Raw genomic sequence first — 23,537 nt, 5'->3', positions numbered from 1 at the left:
CTGGCTTTTATTTGAGGTAGCAGCTGAATGTCCTGGTTTGTGATGGACACCACAGACCTGCTGTCACGGGAATATTACTTTTGGTGTCTTTCCCCCAGTCCACCCTGCCTCCCTCAGGTCTCTGTGCTTTCCTGGTAAGATGAAGGATTCCTCCCTATTTCCCCTTCAGTAATGGTAACAGGAAACATGGGGCCATGCACCTTTGAACTGCCATGCTCCACCCCAGATATGGACCAGACAAAAGCTTCTATTCATAGGGTGTACATATAAGTCATAGATGCTCTTTGGGACCTCCAAAACCACCACAATGTAAAACAGCAATGTTCCCAATGTAACTAATCTCTTCTATTTTTCCTTCCTCCCTCCCCTTTGTCCCCTTTCCTCTCCCTGTTGCCCCCCCTTGCAGTGGCAGGCCATCTCTCTGACAGTCATTGAGAAGGTTCAGATAGCAGCGGCCATCCTGGGTTCCCTCTTCCTCATCGCCAGTATCTCGTGGCTCATCTGGTCGACCTTCAGTCCTTCAGCCAAATGGCAGCGCCAGGACCTGCTCTTCCAGATCTGCTATGGAATGTATGGCTTCATGGACATTGTCTGTATAGGTGGGTGATTGCATCTCACGGCACGGCCGAGGTCGCCCACCTGCTCACTTGTGGAGAGGCGCAGGAGATTGCATAGAAAGCCAGCGCATACAGCTTGGCTCAGATTGAGCCTCCCCGGCTTTTCTTCCTTTTTGCTTTTTCAACACCTATTTTAAAGTCCTCTCTGCTCATCTGCACAGCCCTAGGGTATCTCCTTGGCTGGGCTGGCAGAGGGGCCTGCAACAATCCCAGAGAGAAATAAATCTCTCTTCAGAGCAAGAAGAGGGTAGGAAGGTCTGGAGGAGGCTGGAGAGTGTAAGGCTTTGAGAAACTCCTTCCTCTCTGGAACAGCTATTTAGGGACTGTCCAATGGTTAGCTATTGCAGGCTGTCTCCATGTGCAACTCCTTGGCTCTCCAGCCCAGTGTCTATGCCAGGCAGGGGTAATTGCCGCTTCTTTGGCCCACCTTGGAGCTGCAAGTTCCAACCACCCCAGGTCATGGCCCAGCCTGGGGTCCTTGTCAGGTCACTGGTACAGAGTAGCTCTGAAGATGAAGCTGTCCCACACTGAGAAAGCCCAGACAGCAAAGCAGATGCTGGCGACCTGGACCCAGAAGGTCTCCCTGAGAGCAAGAGCTGTAGCCCCAGTGCAGGCCTGTGGGATGTGGGAATGTAGCTGATGATACCTACGGGCACTCACCAGTCAGGCTGTTGAAAGGGGGGTGGTTACCAAGACAGTTCAGTGAACACCAGCCACCTCCAAATGTGCTCCTGAGCAGTGTCCGCTCAAGCACAGGCCAAAAGATAACATCAGTTCAAGTGATCCTGCCAGGAAGCAAAGAGGGTCCCAGAGAGCTCCTCATGTCTGGGTCCTTCCATCACTGGTATAATGGGAGAAGGAGCCTCTCAGAAACTTGGTGGGACAAGGCAGTCCTTTTGACTTGGTGGATATATGTTTGTGTGGGTAGGGCCAATCCAGATAAAGGAGTACAGCTCCCACTTCAGCCCTCAGGAGGAGCAGGACAGACATTATCACAGAGCAGCAGTGCAGGAGTAAAACAAATCCAATGGCAGGGCAGAAGTTGGACAGCATACCCTGGTATCCAGGTTCAAATGGCTTTTGGCTTCAGCGTCCTTCTAGCACAGGACTTGGGCCTGCCAAAACCCAGACCAATTCTTCCCACTGTTGCCACCACTGTGCTCACAAGGAGATGTGAGCTTGGCCTGTAGACATCATCCTGCTCCTCCATGAGATGCTGGTGGAGCTACCACATGTCTCCAGGAATGAAGGGTGGCAAAGCAGGGTGAAAGAGAGATGGGCAGCACCCACATGTTGGCACAATAGCCACTGGGGACATGCTCTTGCTGGTGTGATTGGGAGTGGGAAAAAATGATCCCTCTGTGTGTATGGTATGCGTGTGTGTTGCCTTGTTGGCAGAGGACAGAAGTTGAGAGGCCTGGCCTGGGCTGACATCAGTAACATTATTAACTGGCTTTGATAAAGCTTCAAGAGCTGAGGGGAACGGATTAGCTCATCTGTCAATGGGAGCTAAATCCTCCCACATGGTAGTGAGCAAACTACACCAGCCATGAACTGAAGGGGAAGTGGACAGACAGATTCAGATTTGAGATTTTCCATTTCTTTCTTATAAATTTTTTTAAGGTCTGTCCTGTATTTCTCTTCTCCACATTCCCTGAAGGGAAAAAAAGGCCCCTTTTCTATCTCCACTGATGTCACTATCAAACTTAATGCCCTAAACTGGGAGCTTTGAGTTTTTTTCCAGCCAAAGAGCAAGCAGCCATCCTGTTCCCAGGAACATTTCAGAATCGTGGCTTGGGGCAGCCCCTTGTCTCATGCTTCTCCCTGTGCAGCTGGCCATCTTGGTGGGCCGGGCATGCTGGCTTTCCCGCAAACTCAAAAGCAGCTGTGAAGCATTACAGGTGCAGTGAGTTAACATGCCTCTATGTGGCTTCTCTTGCCCAGCACCTCAGAGCAGAGTCCACCCAGATGTGGCTCCACTTGTGTGCAGCATGTCCGCCTCTGCTGCCAGGCAGCCCACCCATGCTTGACCAGGAGAGATAATGTTCTGGACCATGTGCGCCTTTCATACATTTCAAACATTTCCCTAGAAAAGCTTATATGTGCATGCAGCCAGCCCTCTGCCCCTGCTGTGCTCCAGTGTAAAATTTGCTTGTATTGTGCATCAATACCCTTTGTAATCCTGGGTGCTGCTGCTCCTGGGTCTGTAGTGGAGGGGAAGGACAGCTCTGAGCAGTGCTAGTTGAGATCTGGAGGTCACTCTCCTCTCTGCTGCCTCTTCCTCCTCTTCTTTCTCTGCCCAGATTGAACCAAGTGACAAATGAGGTCTTCACAGGTAGCTGTGGCTCTCTGGCTGTTGATGTGTTCACATCTCTCCCCTGAGTGACTTCTCTCCAGCCCTTCTGATTTCAGGGGGCTGCACTAGTGCTAGCCAAAAGGCTGGTCTGTCCCATGGAGAGGCCAGGCTAGGTCACGTCAGCAGAAGGGGCTGATCAAAGGGAAGTCTGTGGCTGGGTTTAATTCCTCATTTGTTCTAGCTTTTCTCAGCTGTGATGGATGCAGCAATGCCAGCTCCCTAGAAGACTCACAGTGAGTTCCTCACTGTGGAACAGCTATTCTCCCTCTCTTTATCCTTCTCCCAAACCTTGCAGCATTGTGCAGGGTCTTTGTCACAGCCAGGCGAAGCAGGTTCCATAGATTCAGAGTTCTGCTCCTGACTGCCAGCATGGCCCAAAGCCTCTTGTTACGTCTCCCTAGGCTTTAGTTCCACTTCTTCAAGGTCAGGATAAAACCTCTCATGGATAATTGCAGTGACAACAGTTCTCGAAATACCAGGGTGCTGTCTGTGCATTTCGGTGTCTCCTCCTCTGCAGTCCAGCCGTTTTCCCCTTTTGCTTTCCAGCCTGTGGGTGAGTAAGAAAGATTTAGGAACTAAGAAATGCTCAGTGATGGGGAAAGAGCAGGACGTTAATTGCGGTCAGTTCTACCACTCTTGGTTTTTTCAGCTATTGCTGAAAAACACACACATTGCCTGTGCGTTTTTTGGTAACAGGCTGGGCAGCCTTAGCTAGCAGAATGCTATACTGTAGGTCCTACATTAATTGTATGAATTCCAATTGTTCCTGCCCCCAGTTTCACCCTCAGTTTCGCTTCCACTGGCAGAGGAGCAGAGGTTTGAAAGACAAGGTATTCACTAAAGAGCAGATGTGCTGAAGCAGAGCTCCTCTGTAGTCCCCACTTTGGTTGTCCTTAGATGTCTCATGCCCATTGAGTAGCCAGTGACATTTGTCCAGGAGGCCAGTTTACACACCCTGTCACTGGAGTTGCTTAGCAGAACATTTCCTCTGGCACTGTGGAGCCTCACAGCTGGAGAAGACACCAAATCTGCAGAGATCCTGACTATTGTCAGACAGGCAATACACATCTAGTCAGCAACTGCCCAGCTGTTTTGTGTGATCTCCTCTCCACCAAGTCATTAAGGGATTTAGGTAACAATTTGCCAAGACAGAGATATCTGTGGCAATTTGCATAGGCAATCCCATGGCAACACTGGTCATTCCAATGTGGAGTCAAGGGTGAAGGCACGAGTGCTCACTTGCACATGTAGCTCCCTAAGTACAAGTAATTTTGTTGTTGTAATCTTCGCTTGAGCTGTACTTGATCTGAAATAGCCAGATCATCTCCAAGCTGAGCTGTCAAAATACGGCTGTTAACTCAGAGACTATGCTAACTCAGACTCCATGCATCAAAATCCAAGGATCTTGGGTTTGACCCTCAGCCACTCACATTCAATAATACACTAATTTTCTTTGGACTTTGCTAGATCCTAGCACTCTCCACAAAAACAATTTTAAGGAACAGACACCATTTGCTACCCCTTCATCCACCATGGAAACAAAACCACAACCAAAGTAAAATGAAGCTGTTGCTGACGACCAGCAGGACAGATGGTATGGCCCCAAGTACCAGAAGCTATGTCCATCTGGGCAAGACATGAAATACAGATTTTCAACATTGTTCTCCCCCTTGCTCTCAGACATCTAACAGGAGGGCAGGAAGCACTGGAAAGGATTGCTCGGGATTCGTGGGATTCTCTAGTACTGGATTTTTTTTAAGAACGTGTTAGAAAAATCTATGTCAAGAACAGGTTGAGGAGAGATGATCCCAGTTTGTGAAGGAGGAACAGACTAAATGCTTCTTCATATCCAGCCAGCCCCAACGTCTTTGATTCTGATCTCTCTCTTTCATCTGTGCTCTCTCTGGTCATGTCTGTAAAACAGATACGAGAGTTGGATTAAACTAGAAACTGGTAATGGTGCCAGCATAGGTATTGCTCTGCTATGAAGCTGTCTACAGTACAGACATTTGAGATCAGCAACCGGGAAGTGAATGAAAAGTGAGACAGGGACTGTTCATTTGATTAACTGCTCTCTCCATGGGTCCATGAGAGGTAAATCCAGAAAGCTGGCATAGAGAGGGATTAGCAGAGATGTGGTTATCAAAATGCAGAGATAAATGGAGTGAGCATTCACAGGCCTGAGTTACTGAGTAGGGAGAGTAGAAGCTTAGAGCTGGGCTGTAAATCCTGAGAGATACCTGCCTGTTAATTAAATGACAGCCCTTGGAGGGGGAGGGAGGGGTTTGCCTCTCTCTTTGTCAAGGTGCAATTAGGGAAAGTCAGTGTTTGTAGATTAAGGTGTCATTTGGGGTCAGAAGGACAGGAAACCATCTCCTGTTAAACAAGGAGAAACTCTGCCAGCTAATGAGAGCATGTCACAGCCTAAGCTCAGGCATCATCAGATCGGCTCCAAGGGGGAAGCATGTATCAGAAAGGCCATTAGCAGGCTGTGCACATAGGGCTGTCACTGTCATGGTTTGTGTGCACAGTCCTGCTTGTGGCTGGCATGAGCGGGGCTTATCCTCAGTAATGCAAAAGCAATCCAGTCTGCCTCTCCTTGGATCCCTGTCTGGTGGAGACTGTTGCTTTGTCCATGCCCACCCAGTCCTTGCTCTCTGACTCACCCTGTCTTGGTGCTGACAGCCGCGCAGTTTTGCAAGTACTAAATCCTCATGCTCTTTGAAGCTTTTCCCTCGCTTTCCTTGGCAGCCAGCCCCTGGGGGTATTTGCCTTCACAACAGTAACTGCACTGCAGCTCAATAGCACAAGAGACAGGCAAAGCAGGACCATTCATCCTGCCAACGATTTTTGTTGGCACACCATGTCAATCCATTACAGATCAGGAAGTGTGTGCCCGCTGTTTTTAATCCCAGCTGCCAGCAAGAATAATCAAAAGCATCCAGTATGTCTGATGGCATCTCAGCACAACCGTAGGTAATAACATAAGAAATCAATAGCCAATTAAAAGTGATCCACAGCATTTGATCTTTCATAGAGCAATGGGAACAGTAATTAAGGGAGCTTCCTTGAGACAGTCACAATTCAAACTTCCTGCCAGGACTAATGTGGTTTCATTTTAAATGAGCTTTGCTTCCTAGAGGAAATGCCAGGCTGAGGTAGCCTCAGGGTATTTTGTAGCCAGGTCACTTGGGCCCTCAGCATTCAAAGGATTTAGGAGTCAAAGTCCCAATATAATAAAGAGAAACTGAGAAATTAAGTGTCTTTAGGGTCTTCATCTGTATTGATCAGATTCTCAAAAGGAAAGCAGATGTTTTCATTCAGGTCTGTGCAGCCCCCCAAAGTACAAAGCAGGAAGATTTGCTACAGCAGTAGGGAATCAGTTGTGGGGAAGCACCAAGCCCATGCATTAGCTTGATGACACCCTAAAGGCAGAGCATAAGGCAGAGAAGTTCAGCAAATGTCTTCTTCAGAGGAGAAACCTGAGACCAACCCAGACAGCAAACATGCATGCCTTTGACATACCTGGAAGACATCCGTGAGAGTATGCAGAAGTCTTCCATTAACTTCAGCTTAATTCACTGCTTGCCATGCTGTTCATGAACTTCTTGCCCAGTTTGCCTGCAAACTGGAGCTACCGGGAGCTAACTGGAGTGACCAGATCCGTGCCCTATCATCAGAGCAGGTAGCTGGGATAAAGTCAGGCAGCCAATTCCCTTTTTTTGCACTGTGAATTCTGGTTTGTATACATTCAGCCACAGCATGCACGCTCGGAAAATCACTGACCAAATCATTGATTTATCAGCTGTAAAGTGGGGTGTGGAGACAGGAACAGTCCCCACAGGGTGCACTGTGGGGCTCTCAGTCCAGCTGGGCAAGGACTGTCCCTCAAGAGCAATCACTCAGGGCCCTGTACCTGGCCCAGCAGCAGAAGTGACACTGCAGCTGATCTGCTGGCTGACTTCTTGGCCACTATCCAGGAACAGTAGGTGCTCAGCAAAGCCAAGACATGCTGCCACTCTGTTCCTGAAAGACGGGACCTATTTTTGTCTAATGCTGCACTGATTATTCAATAAGAGAGCAGAACGGGCCAGCCAGCATGCGTATGTGTGTGCTGCTTTCACCAGCGGGCATTTCTGCAGAGCCTCAATGTGCCTACTGAGCTCCAGTGCAGCTCTGGCAGCTCTCCGCAGAACAAGCATGTTGCTGCTGAGCAAATAGCCATGGGGTTTGGACCTGGCTCTGAACCCCCTCCCTTTTTGCAGGGAAGGAGCTTGGCTTCCAGCACAGTCAGAGCAGCACCTGGCCTTTGACACATGTCCTTTCAACCCCACAGTCCTTCACCACATCCGTCTTCATGCAGTTTCCCACTGTTGCAACAGGGCTCTGGATATGTATTTTGTCATGAGTAACCATATGGTGCTCTCTGCTCCAGTGGATCAGTGTGTTTAGCATTTAATGAGGGCAATATAGTTAATGTTTTCTGAGGGGGACAAGAAAGCCTTTTGCCTTGTGAACTGTATCTTGTGCTTTCAAGTGTGATATGTTATAATCAGAACAATGCTTCCCTGACACTAACCCGTGTGCTGGAATCAAGTGCCTGGTGTCCCTCGGTTAAGCTCCCATCCATGGGCAGAGGCAGAAGCACTCACCTGCCTGTCACAGCCTCTACTCTATGGCAGCAGATTCCCTCATAGGCAGCTGGTACGATCTCCTGCACCAGCTGCATAAATTGTGCTATCTAGTAAAGGATGGGAAAAGTCCTCAGTTCTGTACAAGGCTGTGTTTTTCCAACTGCCTTCTGTCCCATCGCTCCTCCTACTACAGCCTCCATCCCTGCAGACACATTCCTTCTGGAGGTGGGAGGCTGTGGTCCATGACATGCCTTTGTGGCCACAGCAAGAGAAGTCAACTCTGTAGCCAACGATGAGGTGCAGGGGGGTCATCCCACATGCAGAGTGGCTGAAGCTGCTTTGGCTGTGTCCCCAGCTCTGTAGGGAGCCAGAAGCAGAAGTAAGAAGAGATTAATGTGCAGCCACGTTAAACCAGCTCTTGGATCACTTCTTAAAGTAGTGACTGATCGGTTCTTCTCGTGGAGGGATGGCTACCTGCCAACAGAGCCATCTTTCAGACCCAGATACAACAGCCTGAATAGCAATACAACAGCAAGAATACTACAAACAGGCCCATGGGCTACTCTGCTAAACTTAAGTGGCTAAACTTATTCTGCCTGGAAGTTACTCCCTGAAGCAGCATTTTTCTTCCTGAATCAAGACCACTGATGCCAGCTACAACTTGAGTCCCTCTGCCCCATGGCAGAGCTGGATCTACAATACCCATAAGACCATGTAGTGTTTGGCAGAAGTTGTTCAATAAGACTCAATAATGCCAGGGATCCTGTCCCCAGCAGTCCAGCCAGCACTTTACCTTCTCAGAGAGGTTCAGCCAGCAAGCAAATCCACAGCAATGACATTCAGGCAGGGTCAGTGTGGCGTGTGCAGTCAATACTACCTGCTGAATGCAGAGAAGCCTGAAGAGCCAAATGTCCAAGCATTTGCTGTGCCAGGTGGGTCAATTCACTCTGCTCAGTCACAGCCACATCATGGACCTCTCTGTGTCCTACAAGGCTCTTCTCCAGACCTTTGCTGCAGGCTTAGCCATTCTCGGTTCCTTTCACTGCTTTCATTCTTGTCAGCTTAGCATTGACGAATCACATACATGCGTATGAATTCTTACCTGCCCCTTTCAGCCTGTGTCAGCATTCACTCAGCTCGGTATCTCAGCCACTAAAGGTCTTCAGCTCTGGTGGAAGAAGCTTGTATACCCAAAGCAGGAAGACAAAAATTTTGTCTTCCCAGAGATCCTAGCTAGTAACAGATCAGAAATGATAGACCTTTGTCCTCTTGGCTCCTACCACTTTCCTGAATTTTGAATAGTGCCTCTGTGTGAGAGGTGAAGACCTTTGCAGGAGAGAAGGTGGTGTCAGACCTGTGGGGACACTCTAGGGGAGCACAGAGGAAAGGCCACAGCACCCAAGGTGGAAGGCTCCTGGAAATCTTACAGAAATCCTGGAGTCTGCAATGAAAGATTTTGTCACAACTGTGGAGGACAAAGCAGCCAAACGCAGGCTGCACCATGGTGTGTCCCAGGGACACATTTATCCTGACAAAAGGCTGGCCAAAGAGAACTCTGAGCACCTTCTACCTCACACCCTTGGGATGCCTTCCTACATGGCAGAGGGGAAAGAGACCCACATCTTGCACCAACAAGGGGGTAGAAGCAATTGCAATGCAAACGCCGACCTGCAAGTTCAGAGGCACTCCCAGGTGCATTAGTTTAGCCAATGTGCCCTACATTACACTGGGGGATGCTCTGTTAAGCATGATCTGTACTCATCTTTATGTATCTCCTAACTGGTCCCTACTCCTCTTAGTGAAAGAGCACTTAGGTGGCTGGAGCAGTCCGAAGGGATTGGGCTCAGACAGGACCTGCATCCCTCAGAAAATGAAAAACTGTGAAACTATTCCCATTTTTTTCTTTCAGAATTTCATTTGCTAATAAAAGCAGAGAGGGAGGCACTAGTTCTACCTTCAATAAGCAAATGTCATGTTTTGATCATTATTGAACAAAGCATTTTGATTTAACATTTAGAGATGACTGCTCATGCTGGGTATTTTAAATTCAGTGTCAGAATTGGAATACAGGATTTAAAAAACAAAATTCAAGTCCAAATGAAATATTCTCACCTGTCTGAATATATGTATGTATTCTTCCATTCTGGGGGACAGCATGACTTTTTCAAGTCTCACTCCAAGCAAGCGTGAAGCCAGATTTCCAAACCCTACACAAAACAATGCTGTCGTCCAGCTTTACCTTTAAAGAAAAGTCCAAGGAATGGCTGAGGCTGCAGCATGACTGCACAGACAGCACTTTGGTCAAAGTAATATTAGCTATGAGATAGAAAGGTTCAGGTCCCAGACCTGGAGGACTGACTGCCATGGTGCAAGCATAGTGAAATGGAAGCCATGTGCTTTTTCTCTCCTCACCACAAGTATACATCTCCATGGACTTCTGTCAGGGAGTGTCTGGAAACAGAGACCCAGAGACCAGGGTGTGCATTTGGCCAGTGCTCTGCTCAATCCAGTTTGCAATTATTTTCTACTCCCTCTTTTAAAGTCCTAAGAGTGTCTGTCATGCATACAATGAGTGACTATTATCTCTCATGCACAAAGGTGTGGGGGGGGTGTTCTCGTCTCCATTTTAAATCTGGGGTGAAAGACGCACCAAGAGGGTCTATATAATCCTAGCTACAAGGCAAGGAAGGGAACCTTTAAGAGAGCAAGGAGGTGTATGGGTAATGCCTCCAAGCCCTATCCCTTCTATACTGTCACAGTTTTGGGTAGACTCACATGTGGGGAATGATGCTGGAGATGTATGATTCAGAAGCAAGGCTGTTCTGTCGGTGGAGCTCTAGTCTTTATTTATTTATTTGCTTTTCCCAAGAAGAGTCTCATTTATTGCTGCCCGCATAGCTAGAGACTGCCCTTTAATCCTCTGCTTTATCGTGCACTGTGAATGAAATACCACAGGAGTACAAGAGCCCTTAAGGGCACAACATCCATTTTGCTGTAGCTGTCCACAGCCAGCTGAGTTTACAGGAGTGTTTTGCTTATGGTTTATCTATTGCCTGAGCAAGGATTTATCTGGGTTTTATTTTACCTATTTTTGCTGTTATTTCTTGTTTGGGTTTTTTTTGTCCCAGATTTGAAGCAAGGTGTAGAAGTGCTAGTCTGGGCAGGGCAGGAGAAAGTTGTGATGGTTGGTAGGACCTATGCTTACAGACGAAAACACTGCAGCATTTGTAGATCAATGATGTTGCTGTGTCCGGTTCCCAGGGTCAGCCCAGCTCCTCTGTCACAGATGGCATCCTGCAGACAACTAACACTGTTTCCCATTAAAAACAAACCATGTGGGAGTGCTGAATGTAAAGGTATTTCCTGTCCTTTGAACGTCTCCTACCAGCTTCTTAATTTTGCTAGTCTTTCCTCATTTGGGGCCTTACCAGCTCAGCCCTCCAGGGCCCAGCCCATGTGTTACAGAGGAATGTGAGGGTGGGCAGAGGACATGAATGAAGACGGCTGTCCTGGGATGAAGGTAGCACCTTGTAGAGAAGCTGGCATCTACCCAGCAGCCATAAAAGCTCCCCCAGTGCTCCTACAACATATTGCCCCCAACTGCCGCCAGCTCCCCAAGCCCAGTGACAGGTAGTCTCACCTGTCCTCTCAAGTCATCCCACTGGTTAAAGCATTCCTCCTTCCCCAGCTACGAATGCCATTCATGTGGGATGGACTGCTCCTGCTTCTGAGAGGAACCCTGTGCGCACAAGAATCACTGCCACATACTTGTGTTGCGTGAGTTCATGATGTGCTGCAGTGTCACGACCTGGAAATTTTCTCTTGCGTATAGCTCAGCAGCATCCTGCAAAATCACAGTGCTGCTTGGAGGAGAGATGCAGCCAGCTGTTATGCCAAGCACTCCCATAAAAGAGCTGCCTCCTTTCCCTGGCCCCCCTCGCTCAGCCCCGCTGTGGCAAGGGGTGAGGTCTGCCATGATCGCTCACCTGGTAGAACAGCAACTGTGGGCACCTTCTGAGATGCCACATGCTGGATCCATCTCCCACCCAGCAGGGCTCTTGCTGAGTCTGGGGGCGGGTGTTAATGGCTGCAGAGAGCTTGAGGTGTAGTGTAACCACCCACCCAGATGGGACCTGCTGCTCTTGTTGCTCTGCCAGATGGAGCAGAGGAGGCAGGGAAGGAGAAGGGCTCCCGCTGCCTTTGTGGGGGGTCCTGGACCACCTGGGGCTGAGGAAGCTTCGAGGCAGAGCTGTCCTTGAACCCCAGCTTGCACTAGAGGCAACAAGCCATAATAAGCACAAGGTTTGCCTGTTAGTCAACAGTAAGAGGCTTGGGGGCTAGCCTGTTTGTGCTGTTAATGACCCAAAATGGCAGAGCCCATACCTCCACAAAATACCCCCCCAAGATTGCTGGGAGCAGCTTTTCTGCGTACATTGGTGGTGGCTTTGCCTAGGCCTTGGAGGTCTTGCCCTTTGAGGGGCTCAGTTTGTTTTGCTGGAGTTGTGGCCACTGTGACACATAGATTGCTGTGAAAGCTGCCTGCCAGCGGAGCCCCATTAGAGCAAATACTCTTAAAGGATGATGGGTGGAAGGAGTGTTTCATCTTCCCCAGACCCACGGGCTCCCTGACAGCACATCATCCAGTGATCAACAGCATTCAACAGGGTCCAGCCATGCAGCTATCCCAGTTCTGCCAAGCCAAAACACAGCCCAGATTCGTACAAATTGAATCAGTTTTTCAGATATTAAAAAATGTGCATGGAGAATGATTGATAAGAAAATGCATAATTATAATCAGCTAGGTTTTTTTCCCATTTGCTAAGTATTCACTTGAGCTCTAATAATTATGAATACACTTTCAGTTTATGCTATATGTCATTCAACACTGGACATTTCTAAGCTTGCACACCGTCCTTGTACAGTTCCAGCATTATTCAGAGCAGACCTTTACTAGATGTCTTGTGGACTAGAGACAGCCTGCTTACTGGTCCAGTGTCTTGCAACTACCTGAAATGTCTAAAAGACAGCACCAGAGGTCCCAGGCCATCCATTACCTGGACTTCTCCTGTATGCAAAACAGACTGTCTGTAAGCTCTCAAAACATTTTGGGGACAAAATTTATATTTTGGAAAGCAGGCGTAACAGTTAAGAAAGAGTCTATACTTCATGTCTGATTTCACCAGAAAGCAAAGAATCCCTGAAAATCCGAGTGTAGCAGTAGTTTGTATGAAAAGTGACTGTACGATGAAAGCATTCCTGAGCTGAAGAAAAGGATGATGTGATTATAATGGACTCCAGAAAAGCAGCGGCAGCAGCCTCAGGGGACCAGAACAGGGAGTGTCTCTTGGGAAGAGAATCTGAAAGATAAAAGAGCTGCGAACAGCTCGCGGCTGCCAAAAGGAATGATACTAAAGGCGCAACAGCAAACTGCCTGTGAAGGGGAAAGCTCAGAAGCGTGGGAAGAGAGCACTGAGGCTGCATCAGGAGCTCTTTGAGGACCCAAATCAGATGCTGCAATCACACAAAAGGCAGAAAGAAGAGTCTTCAACTAATGAAAAGTCTCTAGAAATCACACAGGCATAGGGAGCTGTCACAGCTGAACCCCAGGATGACCATCCAGAGATACAAAAGACAAGAAATGGGTCCACAAGTATATGTAAAGAAGAAGAACATGGCAAGTCTAGAGCTCAAATAATAGTTGATACAAAAAGATCCAAAGAGTTAAATGTTGCCTTTGTTTCAGTCTTCAAAACTTAAAATAAGTTTAATGAGGAGAAAGGAGCCCAGGGCAGAAACAGAAAAGAACAGACTCAATAATATACAAATGAGTTCGCTCTGTCCTTGTCAGCATGTCCTAATGAACTTCAGAGGAAGCTGCAGGAGCTGCCTCTGACCCACGAGCATTTCACCATCAGGGACCTGGGGAGGATGCAGGAGGTGCCAGGCAGCTGGGGAAATGCAAGCAGAGTACCTAGCTTTAAATATAATCTCTATCATTAAAGAAGGTAGGAACTGAGGCTCACGGAAATGAAGGGCAAATAAGCTTAATGATTCATAGAAAGATATTAGAATAATTTTTAACTAATGAATTGATGAGCACAGGAGTATAACCATACCTAATTTGGGAGGGTAATTGTCCTAGTGGCTAAGGAGGAAGCAGTCAGTTTGATATGCCATGACTTGGGCAATGTTTTTGGTGCTTTGCCTTAAGATTCTCCTAAACAAACCAGAGAAATGTGGTCTAGATTAAATAACTGTAATGCAGGTGTGCAGCCGATCGAAAAAGGGCTTTCTCAGTCGTTGTCAGTGATGTACTGGAAACATGTTTCAGGTAGGACTCTTTTGGATTCTGCTTTCTTCATTATTTTTATTAATGGCTTAGATACTGAAATAGGAAGTGCTGTTATAAAATTCACAGATGACACCAAGCTTGGAAAGGCTGCAAGCACTCTGAAGGATCGGGTCAGCATTTGAAATGATCTTGGTAAACTGGAGATATCAAGAAGATGGAATTGAAGGCTGCAGAGCTGGGCCAAGGGGAACCTGAAGAAATTCAACAAGAGCAAGTGCAAGGTCCCGCACCTGGGGAGGAACAACCCCATGCACCAGTACAGGCTGGGGGCTGAACTACTGGAAAGTGGCTCTGTTGAGAAGGACCTGGGAGTGCTGGAGGACAGCAAGCTGACCCTGAGCCAGCACTGTATCCTTGTGGCCAAGAAGGCCAACGGTATCCTGGGCTGCATTAAAGGGAGCGTGGCCAGCAGGTCGAGGGAGGTTATCCTCCCCCTCTACTCTGCCCTAGTGAGACCACATTTGGAGTACTGTGTCCAGTTTTGGGCCCCCCCAGTTTAAGAAGGATGTGGAACTGCTTGAGCAAGTCCAGTGGAGAGCTACCAAGATGATCAGGGGACTTGAGCATTTCCCATATGAGGAGAGGCTGAGAGACTTGGGTTTGTTCAGCCCGGAGAAGAGAAGACTGAGGAGGGATCTCATCAATACCTATAAATATCTAAAGGGTGGGTGTCAGGACGATGGGACTAGGCTCTTTTCAGTGGTGCCCAATGACAGAGCAAGGGGCAATGGGCACAAGCTGGAGCACAGGAAGTTCCAGCTAAACATGAGAAAAAACTTCTTTCCTGTGAGGGTGCCAGAGCAGTGGCACAGGCTGCCCAGGGAGGCTGTGGAGTCTCCTTCCCTGGAGACATTCAAAACCCGCCTGGATGCGTTCCTGTGCCCCCTGCTCTGGGTGTGCCTGCTCAAGCAGGGGGGTTGGACAAGATGATCTCCAGAGGTCCCTTCCAACCCCTACCATTCTGTTATTCTGTGATTCTCAATAAAGAAAAGTGTAAAGTGCTACCTTTAGGAAGGAGAAATCAGAATCTCCAACACAAGCTGGACCAGGCAGTCACACTGCTGAAGACATCGATTCTGTGACGTATCAGTTTATTTCATCAGGGAATCAAAAGGAAGGTGGGGTATACAGTGCTGATCCTGCACCTCTCTGCTCTGGGGCTTGCACCTTCCTGGGGTGTTTACTTGCAGAAAAAGGGGGGTGAAATGAAATTCTGGAGATGATGAACAGGAGTGAGAAGGAGGGCATTACCTGATTCCCTGGTCAACTCTGATGTTCACATGTGCCCTCCCAAATCAGCCCAAGTGCAGAGTGCCACAACATTACTTTCAATTATGAATCTACCTCTCCCCACTCCCTGGTTCACCCTCTTCCTCATTGCCTTCAGAGCACAGCTCTGCAGCCCTGAGTCTAGGCCACCAGAGGATTTAAAGATGCTAGGTCGTTTAAAGAGCCTGTCATATTTAGATGGAACTGACCCTGCCACAATGCTGAGGGATGTCAGCTACCGGATGCCCCTTTCCCAGCCCATATTTGCAGGGAAAGGCCCCTATGGCTCTCTTTTCCTCATTTATCACCAAGGACTATCTTGCATCATGGATGAGGGATAAAGTACAGAGGACTGCACTGAAAAGCAGTAGGGATTGGAAGGGTCCAGTGAGAGCTCGGTGACTCACCTCCCACATACTGTGAGGTATTTGTGAAGCTGGGGTGAGGCAGAGATTCATGGTTATTTCTAAAGCACTTTTTGGAATGGAACAATCCCATGGCACTTATGAGAAATTGGGAATTGGTGGGGCAGCCTAACAAGCAAATGCAGAGCAAAAGTCAGTACACTTTACTGTACTACACTAGAAACCTATGGTTAGGGAACACAACTGAGCCAAAAGAGACCATCTGTGGCTAGGTATGGCCCCTGCAGCACGCAGAGCCCATCAGGGAAACACCACTCTCTTGGCTTTGGTTTTTACGCCCTTCCTTGTACTGTTGACCACTGCTGGAGGCAGAGTGCTATGATCGACAGACCCGTTGTCTGAACCAGAACAGTCACTTTTCTGCTCTTAGGTTAAGATAAAAGGCGGCTATGGCTGGAGCATATAGGATGAGATTAATGCAAAGAGATAAGTGAGGGCTCAGCTGCTGGAGCTTTGGAAACAAAAGTGGGAGCATTTGAAATTGCCACAAAAACCTGAAAAATTCACAGAAAGGGATAGAAGGGTTTGCATATGCAATGAGGTCAACAGAGGGAAAGCCCGGCAATGAAAGTGTTATCTCCCAGGAGAATTGGTTTGCCTTGACCTGAGCCACCACTGCTGTGGAATGGAACATTAATCTTTGGTCACAGCAGCCATAATCTTCCCCTGACACCCAGCAATGAAAGCAACAGAAACTAACTGCCAGACTAAAGCATGGCAGCTACCTGGCTGAGGTGAAACTGCATTTGGAAAGGAAACCAAAGGAGGAAAGTGCTACTGAAGGTGGAAACAAGAGGTGACAGGTCAGGTGGCAGGACAGGGACTTTATGAGAAGCACGACAAAGTAACTGGCTGGAATGCTGTGATTTTTTCCTCCTGTAGCTAGTGTGAGTGATGTACCACTCACTGACAGCAGAAGCTTTGTTTTGGTGGTTTCCTTACTGGCAAACAAGAGAAACAGTTCCTGCCCCAAGAATTTACCTGTCTCTTTCACGAAAATGCATGGCAAGTATTGGAATAAGAGAAAGGTTAATCAGAGGCTGAAAATCCCAGTTAAAAGATCACTTGGTGGCAGAGGCTGGCAATGTGTAGAAGGTAACTGCTTGTCATTTCTGAGAAACTGCTGCTCCAAAGTTTCCTTAAATTGGAGGCTCACAACCACTCGGGTTAACCTCACAGGATGGTGGTGCACCAGCTGATCCCGCCTTGCCCATCTGGAGGCACAAATGCAGTTGTCCTTGCTACATCTGGGTTTTGCCCATGTTCTTCCAACAGCCCTTTTTAGCCATTGGGCTGAGGACCTCTCTCTTGACCAGTCTTGCCATAGGCCCTCTGACAGCAGTGCACCTCTGGCCCGACTAATCCCAAGAGACAAAGGGCCACCTACACACAGCCCATATGTGTCCACCCTCAGCACCAAGAACATTTACTTGCACAGAGACTGCCCACATGGATCATGATGTGGTGTGGGCAGGTACTGCAAGGCTCAGAGAAATCCTATAGTGACATGAGCCTTACCCCGGGCCATAATACTCACCCTTGGTCACGCTCGCCTTTCTTGCATTTTAAGAGTCCAGAAGTTCAGGGTTAGCTGTGGCAATCAGTAGAACATGGAAATTAAACTGCTTTCACCAGTGCTAGCTAGCTCTGTTGCAGACTGCATCTCAATCATCTGGAAAAGAAACAGTCCAGTATTCTTGCTCTGGGATGAAAATGAGAGTGGGGAACAGGGTGTTAATGGAAGGGGTAAGTCTTTCATCAGAGTCAGCAGTTGTCAGCTTGCTCTCCCAGATGCTGTGGGCATGCACTGATGGGGTATGCAACTGCACTGACACAACCCTTGCCTAGCCAATCTGTACTTATGTTGCTTACCTGTTGCTTTAAATGCAAGCTGGGACCATGCTCTGAGCTTTTTGGGGCTGGGCCACTTACTGTGATAGTTTTGCATAAGAGCAGCGGTTAAGTTCTCTCCCATGTATAATAAATGAAAGGAAGCATAAGATACCAGCATAAGCGATGTGTACAGTTTGGGTATAACCTATTGCCAAGGTATTGTTGTGTTTGCCTGTGCTGTGAAGCACAAAGCAGCCTCTCAGCTCTGGGAAGTAATCCCTGCACCCAGGATAATCACTAGTCTCTCCTGCCTGGACTCTACAGGGGTCCACAGGACTGACCATGATCTGACAGTCTGTGTGGACTCAATAATAATAAAGCTGCAAGACAAAGAGCAAAAAAGGCTAATATATGGAGAGAGTGAACACAGGGAAAAAAGATCGATATGGTTTTCTGTACATATTGTTCCAGGTTCAGCATGTGTTAATTTGGAGCACTGCACTGGGTGAGCCCTACCACGTTAGCTCAGCGATACTATGCCTTGTTCTAGGAACAGCACAGCTGCATCTATGTGGCAATGTAATCAGAGGCATTAGAAATTTTTTTTGTAGACTTTGCTGTCAGGTTAATGATGCCATCACATAATATGGGCTGTCTCCAGCTTCAGAGCCTTCTGGGAAATCTTTTCATGGGTCAAGCCAGTGCAAGTAGAATATCTAAGAATGGCCAAGGCTCAATCTAGCCAGATGCCATTGATGGCTGCAAACTGACATAAGAGTCAAATAAGAACAAGAGAAATGTGTATAATAGTTCCCCTGAATATTCCTTCCAGCATTCAACAATTTTCAGCTCAAGGAATTTCTTCTGGGGCTGGTCCAGCCAGATCTCTACACGGGAATGAGAACGGCACATCTTCAGGGCCCACATTCCTTAGGAGTTTCATTTCACCAACACCAGAAACAAGGGATGCCATGGACTAGGCAGCAATCTGGACCAACGCATTTTGCATGAACCTCGCAGAGATTTTACTTCTGAAGACGATGGTTTTCACAGAGGATCGAGTGAGAACACATTTTTTGAAGCAGAAGAGGGCGAGATAAACTTGGGAGGAGTAGAAAATGACCCGGCCCCTACCAGAATCCATCTGAAATTCTGATATAGACATTTCTGAATTGAAAAGAGAGAAGTGCACAAAGAGGGAAGTTCACACCAACCTGCTATCTTCCCCACATATACAGGATTTGCCTTAAGGAATAATTACAGAATCACAGAATCACAGAATGGTAGGGGTTGGAAGGGACCTCTGGAGATCATCTTGCCCAACCCCCCTGCTTGAGCAGGCACACCCAGAGCAGGGGGCACAGGAACGTGTCCAGGTGGGTTTTGAATGTCTCCAGGGAAGGAGACTCCACAGCCTCCCTGGGCAGCCTGTGCCACTGCTCTGGCACCCTCACAGGAAAGAAGTTTTTTCTCATGTTTAGCTGGAACTTCCTGTGCTCCAGCTTGTGCCCATTGCCCCTTGCTCTGTCATTGGGCACCACTGAAAAGAGCCTAGTCCCATCGTCCTGACACCCACCCTTTAGATATTTATAGGTATTGATGAGATCCCTCCTCAGTCTTCTCTTCTCCGGGCTGAACAAACCCAAGTCTCTCAGCCTCTCCTCATATGGGAAATGCTCGAGTCCCCTGATCATCTTGGTAGCTCTCTGCTGGACTTCTAGCTGGACACTTCTAGTTGAATACAGTTCTTCCTGAAGGATTTCCCACTGAAGTCTGGCCTTTAATTGGGAAGTAAATAAGAATGATTCTTGAGGGAGGGGTGTTTCTGGAAGGGGATGCACAGAGCTGAACATAGGAATTCCAGTCCTAATTTGTATCAGGCAGACAAGATTTGTTTCGATGGGAGCATTAAGTGTCCTGCAGCTTGATATAAACTGATGGAATCTTGCTTACTGTTGGCATTTACTCGTGCAAATGAATCATTGTTACTTCCACCTCCCTGCCCGCCCCTCCACTTGGTTCCTTTTTAATTTTACAGCTTCCTGAGCTTGACACTGGGAAATCGATAAGTAATTTAGAGCCCTGTAAATACAGATGAAAACAAGTTATTTCATACTTTTATAAATATTTGGAAACCAAAATTATCTAAGAAAACAGGTGCTCAGTTGACTCAGCAACCCATCCATCAGCATCACACAGTTAATTGCAAAAGATCATAAACATTTATAATTAGGAGGCAAACAAACAAGAATTTTATAAACAGCCCTCTTGAATCAGGCTGCGCATTAAATATTTGTGATAAGGTAATTAAGAATAGATTTACAATCCTGGCTCAGTGTTTAATACTTTGGAGAATGGATTTGATTCTATGGAGAATGTTCTACAGCCAAGAAGAAAACATTCGATTTTGGCTCTTTTATCCAAGGCTTAAAGTGGTCTCAGAGAAATATTGGCTCTGTCATTGATCAGCATGGAATTTCATTTATTACAGATCAGACAGCTCATTTAAACGTATGTCTAATGTCCCTCATTATGGGCTGCTCCACTTCAGGCCTGCTTCAAAGGTCTGTCTCCTTGGCTGGATCTGCATGCTTTCCCTAAGTCCTGCTTTTTATGGTTGATGCTTTGATCAGAAGATGTCAGGATTCTCAACTGTGTTTCAAACTAGGGAGGAAAACCCACGTTTTTCTATTATGACATTACGGTGTTTGGTTATGGAAAACCATCATCACTACAGGATTGGAGCTGTGCAATCTCACTGGTCTATGGGAGTCAAGGATCTCTTCCGTACTGTAGTGCCCAATGCCATTCCCTGTCCCAAAATAGCCAAGTTTGAATATTTAAACTATCTAATGTGATTACTTCTACAGCCAGTAAGCAGGCACAGCACCCTAGTACGATGAATGCAAGAGTCCGCCTGAAGCTATTCTGTGATCAAGTCAGCAGGGCTTCTAGTTATGCTTAAAACCAGAAGGGCTAGAAACTCAATCTGTACTGAGGCTAGAGTTTAACCTCTGTAAAATCAGATGCAGACCCTAAGAAACCAGGTGGCTTCGTCTCATCAGTGAGTAATGGGGAGGTCAGCCTTCGGATATTTTGGGTTTTGATATACACAGATTTACTCCAATAATAACGTATCATCAGAAACTAGAAGAGTCTGGAAAAGCAGGATGGAGGGTAAAGCCCTAGCATTTGATTCATCAGGGATAGCAGTAAACCACTTCATTCTGTGGTGACCATCATCTCCCCACACAATGCTGGTCAAGGTAACCTCCGCATTTTGGTATGATTTTGCTTATTTCTTGTGAGTCTTTTGTTCTTTGCCCTTGTATTAGTAGGCTTGCAACAGGTAGGCAAGAGGGCTGCTTTTCCTAGAAATGGTTCTGATAATCTTGATCCTGACCAAGAATGGTGAAGCCATCGTTATTAAGAACAATTAAGTTATTAATGTCCTAATTCACCCAGTATGTGCCCTACCTGGGGCACAAAGGCACTTTCCTAACAGACATTGCTACGAAACAAGGCGACTCAGACCCTCCTCGTTCTGCATAAATGCCACTCTAGCAAAGCTTGTTGATTATATTAGTGTGTCAGCTAAGCCAGTCTACACAAGATGGTGCAGCTTCTTCCTGCCTCAGTGCATCAGAACAACACAGTGTTGCAGTCACTGCTGGTCCTACTGCTTTCAAAGGATTTAGCCAAAGCCTGGCAGCGTGAATAATAACAGAGCTTAACGCTCTGGTCCTGTCATTGTCTAAAGAACGTCTAACTTTATCTAATCCTTCAGTCCTCTTGCAAGGGTGGGAAGGATGACAGAGACCGCTGGGAGGTGAGCTAACTGTTGGGTGGAAGGACCTGAGCTGCTCATGCTTTTTCAAATGCAGAGGCCATTAGAAGTCTGTTGTCTTACAGCCCAGTGCCATCCCCCGGGCATCAGCTCTGGTGTGTGCAGACAGGTAGCAGGACATAGGCGTTACACGCATACTCAGTGCACAGACAGTGTAAACTCATCTGCCCTTCCTTTCAAGCGTGTTGTTTTCCCCCTTGGAAGGGAGCAATGACGTACAATGAGGTACCTGCTCTGCAGATGAGCAAAACTTTGCCTAGGATGACAAACCATTTATAGGTATAGACAGACTTTTTTTTTGCACAATTGTGCCTCTGACCTCCATGTGCGTGTCTGCTCTGCTGCTGTGTGTGTGGGGAGAGACTCAGCTGTGTATACACATGACGCTGGTGCAGCAGACGTCACCAACATGTCAGATCCAGTAACACCCCCTCCAAACACACAGTTCGCTGGGTGAATCATGCCTATGCAGCATGCAAAACCAGTCCAGTGATAGATAAACCTCAGGCGTTTATTGGTAAACAGATACTGTTTTGCTGTAAGAGCATAACTCACTCTGCTGCATTTACGATCCATTTATTGATTGCTGAGATAAAGCTGTAATCCTTTTAATTCAGGGAAAAAGGGATCCAGCAGAGCAGGAGCACTGGTGCTCTGCCAGTCGGTAATTAAAATACATGATTTATTGTTGAATAAACATCGGCTGAGGGAGAGCTGAGCTAACCAGCTAGCTGGGGGCAGGATGCTGGGGTAGGTTTATGGTTCTTTCTAAAGTTTTGTTTCTGTTTTATGTTTATTTCTTTCCCCCTTCCCTCCAGGTCTAATAATACACGAAGGGCCCTCGGTTTACCGGATTTTTAAACGGTGGCAGGCGGTCAATCAGCAGTGGAAAGTGCTGAACTATGACAAAACAAAGGACATGGAGGAACAAAAAACAGGGACCAGGACAAATCAGCGCCCCTCCTCCCAAACCACCCACTCGTCCTCCACTGGTGGTACAGCCACTAACTCCGCTCCAGCCGACAGCGGGGCACGGGCTGCCGGCCATGCCACAGGCACCCTCTCTGACCACCACTGTGCTTATACCATCCTGCATATACTCAGCCACCTGAGGCCTCACGAACAGAGGAGTCAGTCTAGTAGTAACAGAGAGCTCGTCATGAGGGTGACGACGGTCTGAACCAAGGAATTCAGGAGGCCTTAACATGAAGCGGAGGAGGCAAAGAACTATAAAGCAGAGGAGCATGGTGTGCCTTTTTCTTTCTCGTTCCTTTTTTTCCTTTTTTTTTTTTTCCTCTTCTCCTTTTCTTTTTTGGTAACTGCACAAAATATAAGAGGCGGCACCTGGCCAGCTGAGGAAAAAAGCAGGTGGAGGGAGAGCTGCACACTCATGCTAAAGAGGTTAATGTTTTCCAGCCAGTTTAGAAAAAAAAAAAAAAAGAAAACCTAACAACACAAATCACAAAAAAAAACAACAAAACAAGTGCAATACAGACTACAAACTGAGTAGGCAGAGTTCTGGGGACGCAGAGGAACAGGTGGTTTAGCATGTCTTACAAATCCTATTAGCTGGAATAGGTAACACTCTGTACACACCCCCTGTACACATACGCACACAGACAAACACACACACACACACAGTGTGAGATTTATAAAAACAAGGAAGGGAACGAAATATTTGGAGTATTTTTGTTTTCCAGACTGTGATTAACTGGGGCTATGAGTTGTTTTGTTTCATGAGTCACTCTGGAGCCTTGTTCGATTTACCATAGGGTAGCTGAAGTGAAATGGCTGGGGATTTTTCAGTATTGATTTACAGAAAGAGAGATTGAATCATCTCACCAAGAAAATCTAACAAAACCCAGGCATAGCCAAATTTCACCAAAATAAAAAACCTGGGTCTTTCATAACGTTCCTGACAAAGGGTTTGTGAGGGTGGAACTGGGGCGGGGGGGGGGGAGGGCGCTCCATGACCTTTATTCAACATGTAGACATTTTTGGCAAATTTTGTACAAATGCTCTGCAGGTGTTTCAAGCACAAGTACTGGTGTGATTTATGCCTTCACAACCCCAAATCCAGCATCCAAACTTTGCCACTCACACACATAATTTCCCATGCATACATTCCAGGTTAATTTCCTTCCATTTTACTCCAGTCACAAGAAGCCGACCCATCTCGGTGAGTTTCTGCTACTTTGCTGATT

At 47.2% G+C, this 23,537-nt stretch overlaps 1 protein-coding gene across 1 annotated transcript in view; it reads left to right on the top strand.

The window, feature by feature from the left end:
- The window catches only part of MARCHF4 (membrane associated ring-CH-type finger 4), a 107,765-nt gene extending 84,506 nt beyond the window's left edge, over positions 1 to 23,259 (top strand). Inside the window, exons 3-4 of the mRNA XM_075092553.1 lie at positions 407 to 599; positions 22,152 to 23,259. Of these exons, the coding sequence (XP_074948654.1) occupies positions 407 to 599; positions 22,152 to 22,513 (555 nt within the window). The 3' untranslated portion in view covers positions 22,514 to 23,259. The remainder of the gene's footprint in view (positions 1 to 406; positions 600 to 22,151) is intronic.
- Positions 23,260 to 23,537: the final 278 nt, after the last annotated feature.

The sequence above is a fragment of the Phalacrocorax aristotelis genome, chromosome 5 (assembly GCF_949628215.1).
Source record: "Phalacrocorax aristotelis chromosome 5, bGulAri2.1, whole genome shotgun sequence".
NCBI lineage: Eukaryota > Metazoa > Chordata > Aves > Suliformes > Phalacrocoracidae > Phalacrocorax > Phalacrocorax aristotelis.
The sequence above is the reverse complement of the archived record's forward strand: the minus strand, read 5'-3'. Positions and strand labels throughout refer to the sequence as shown.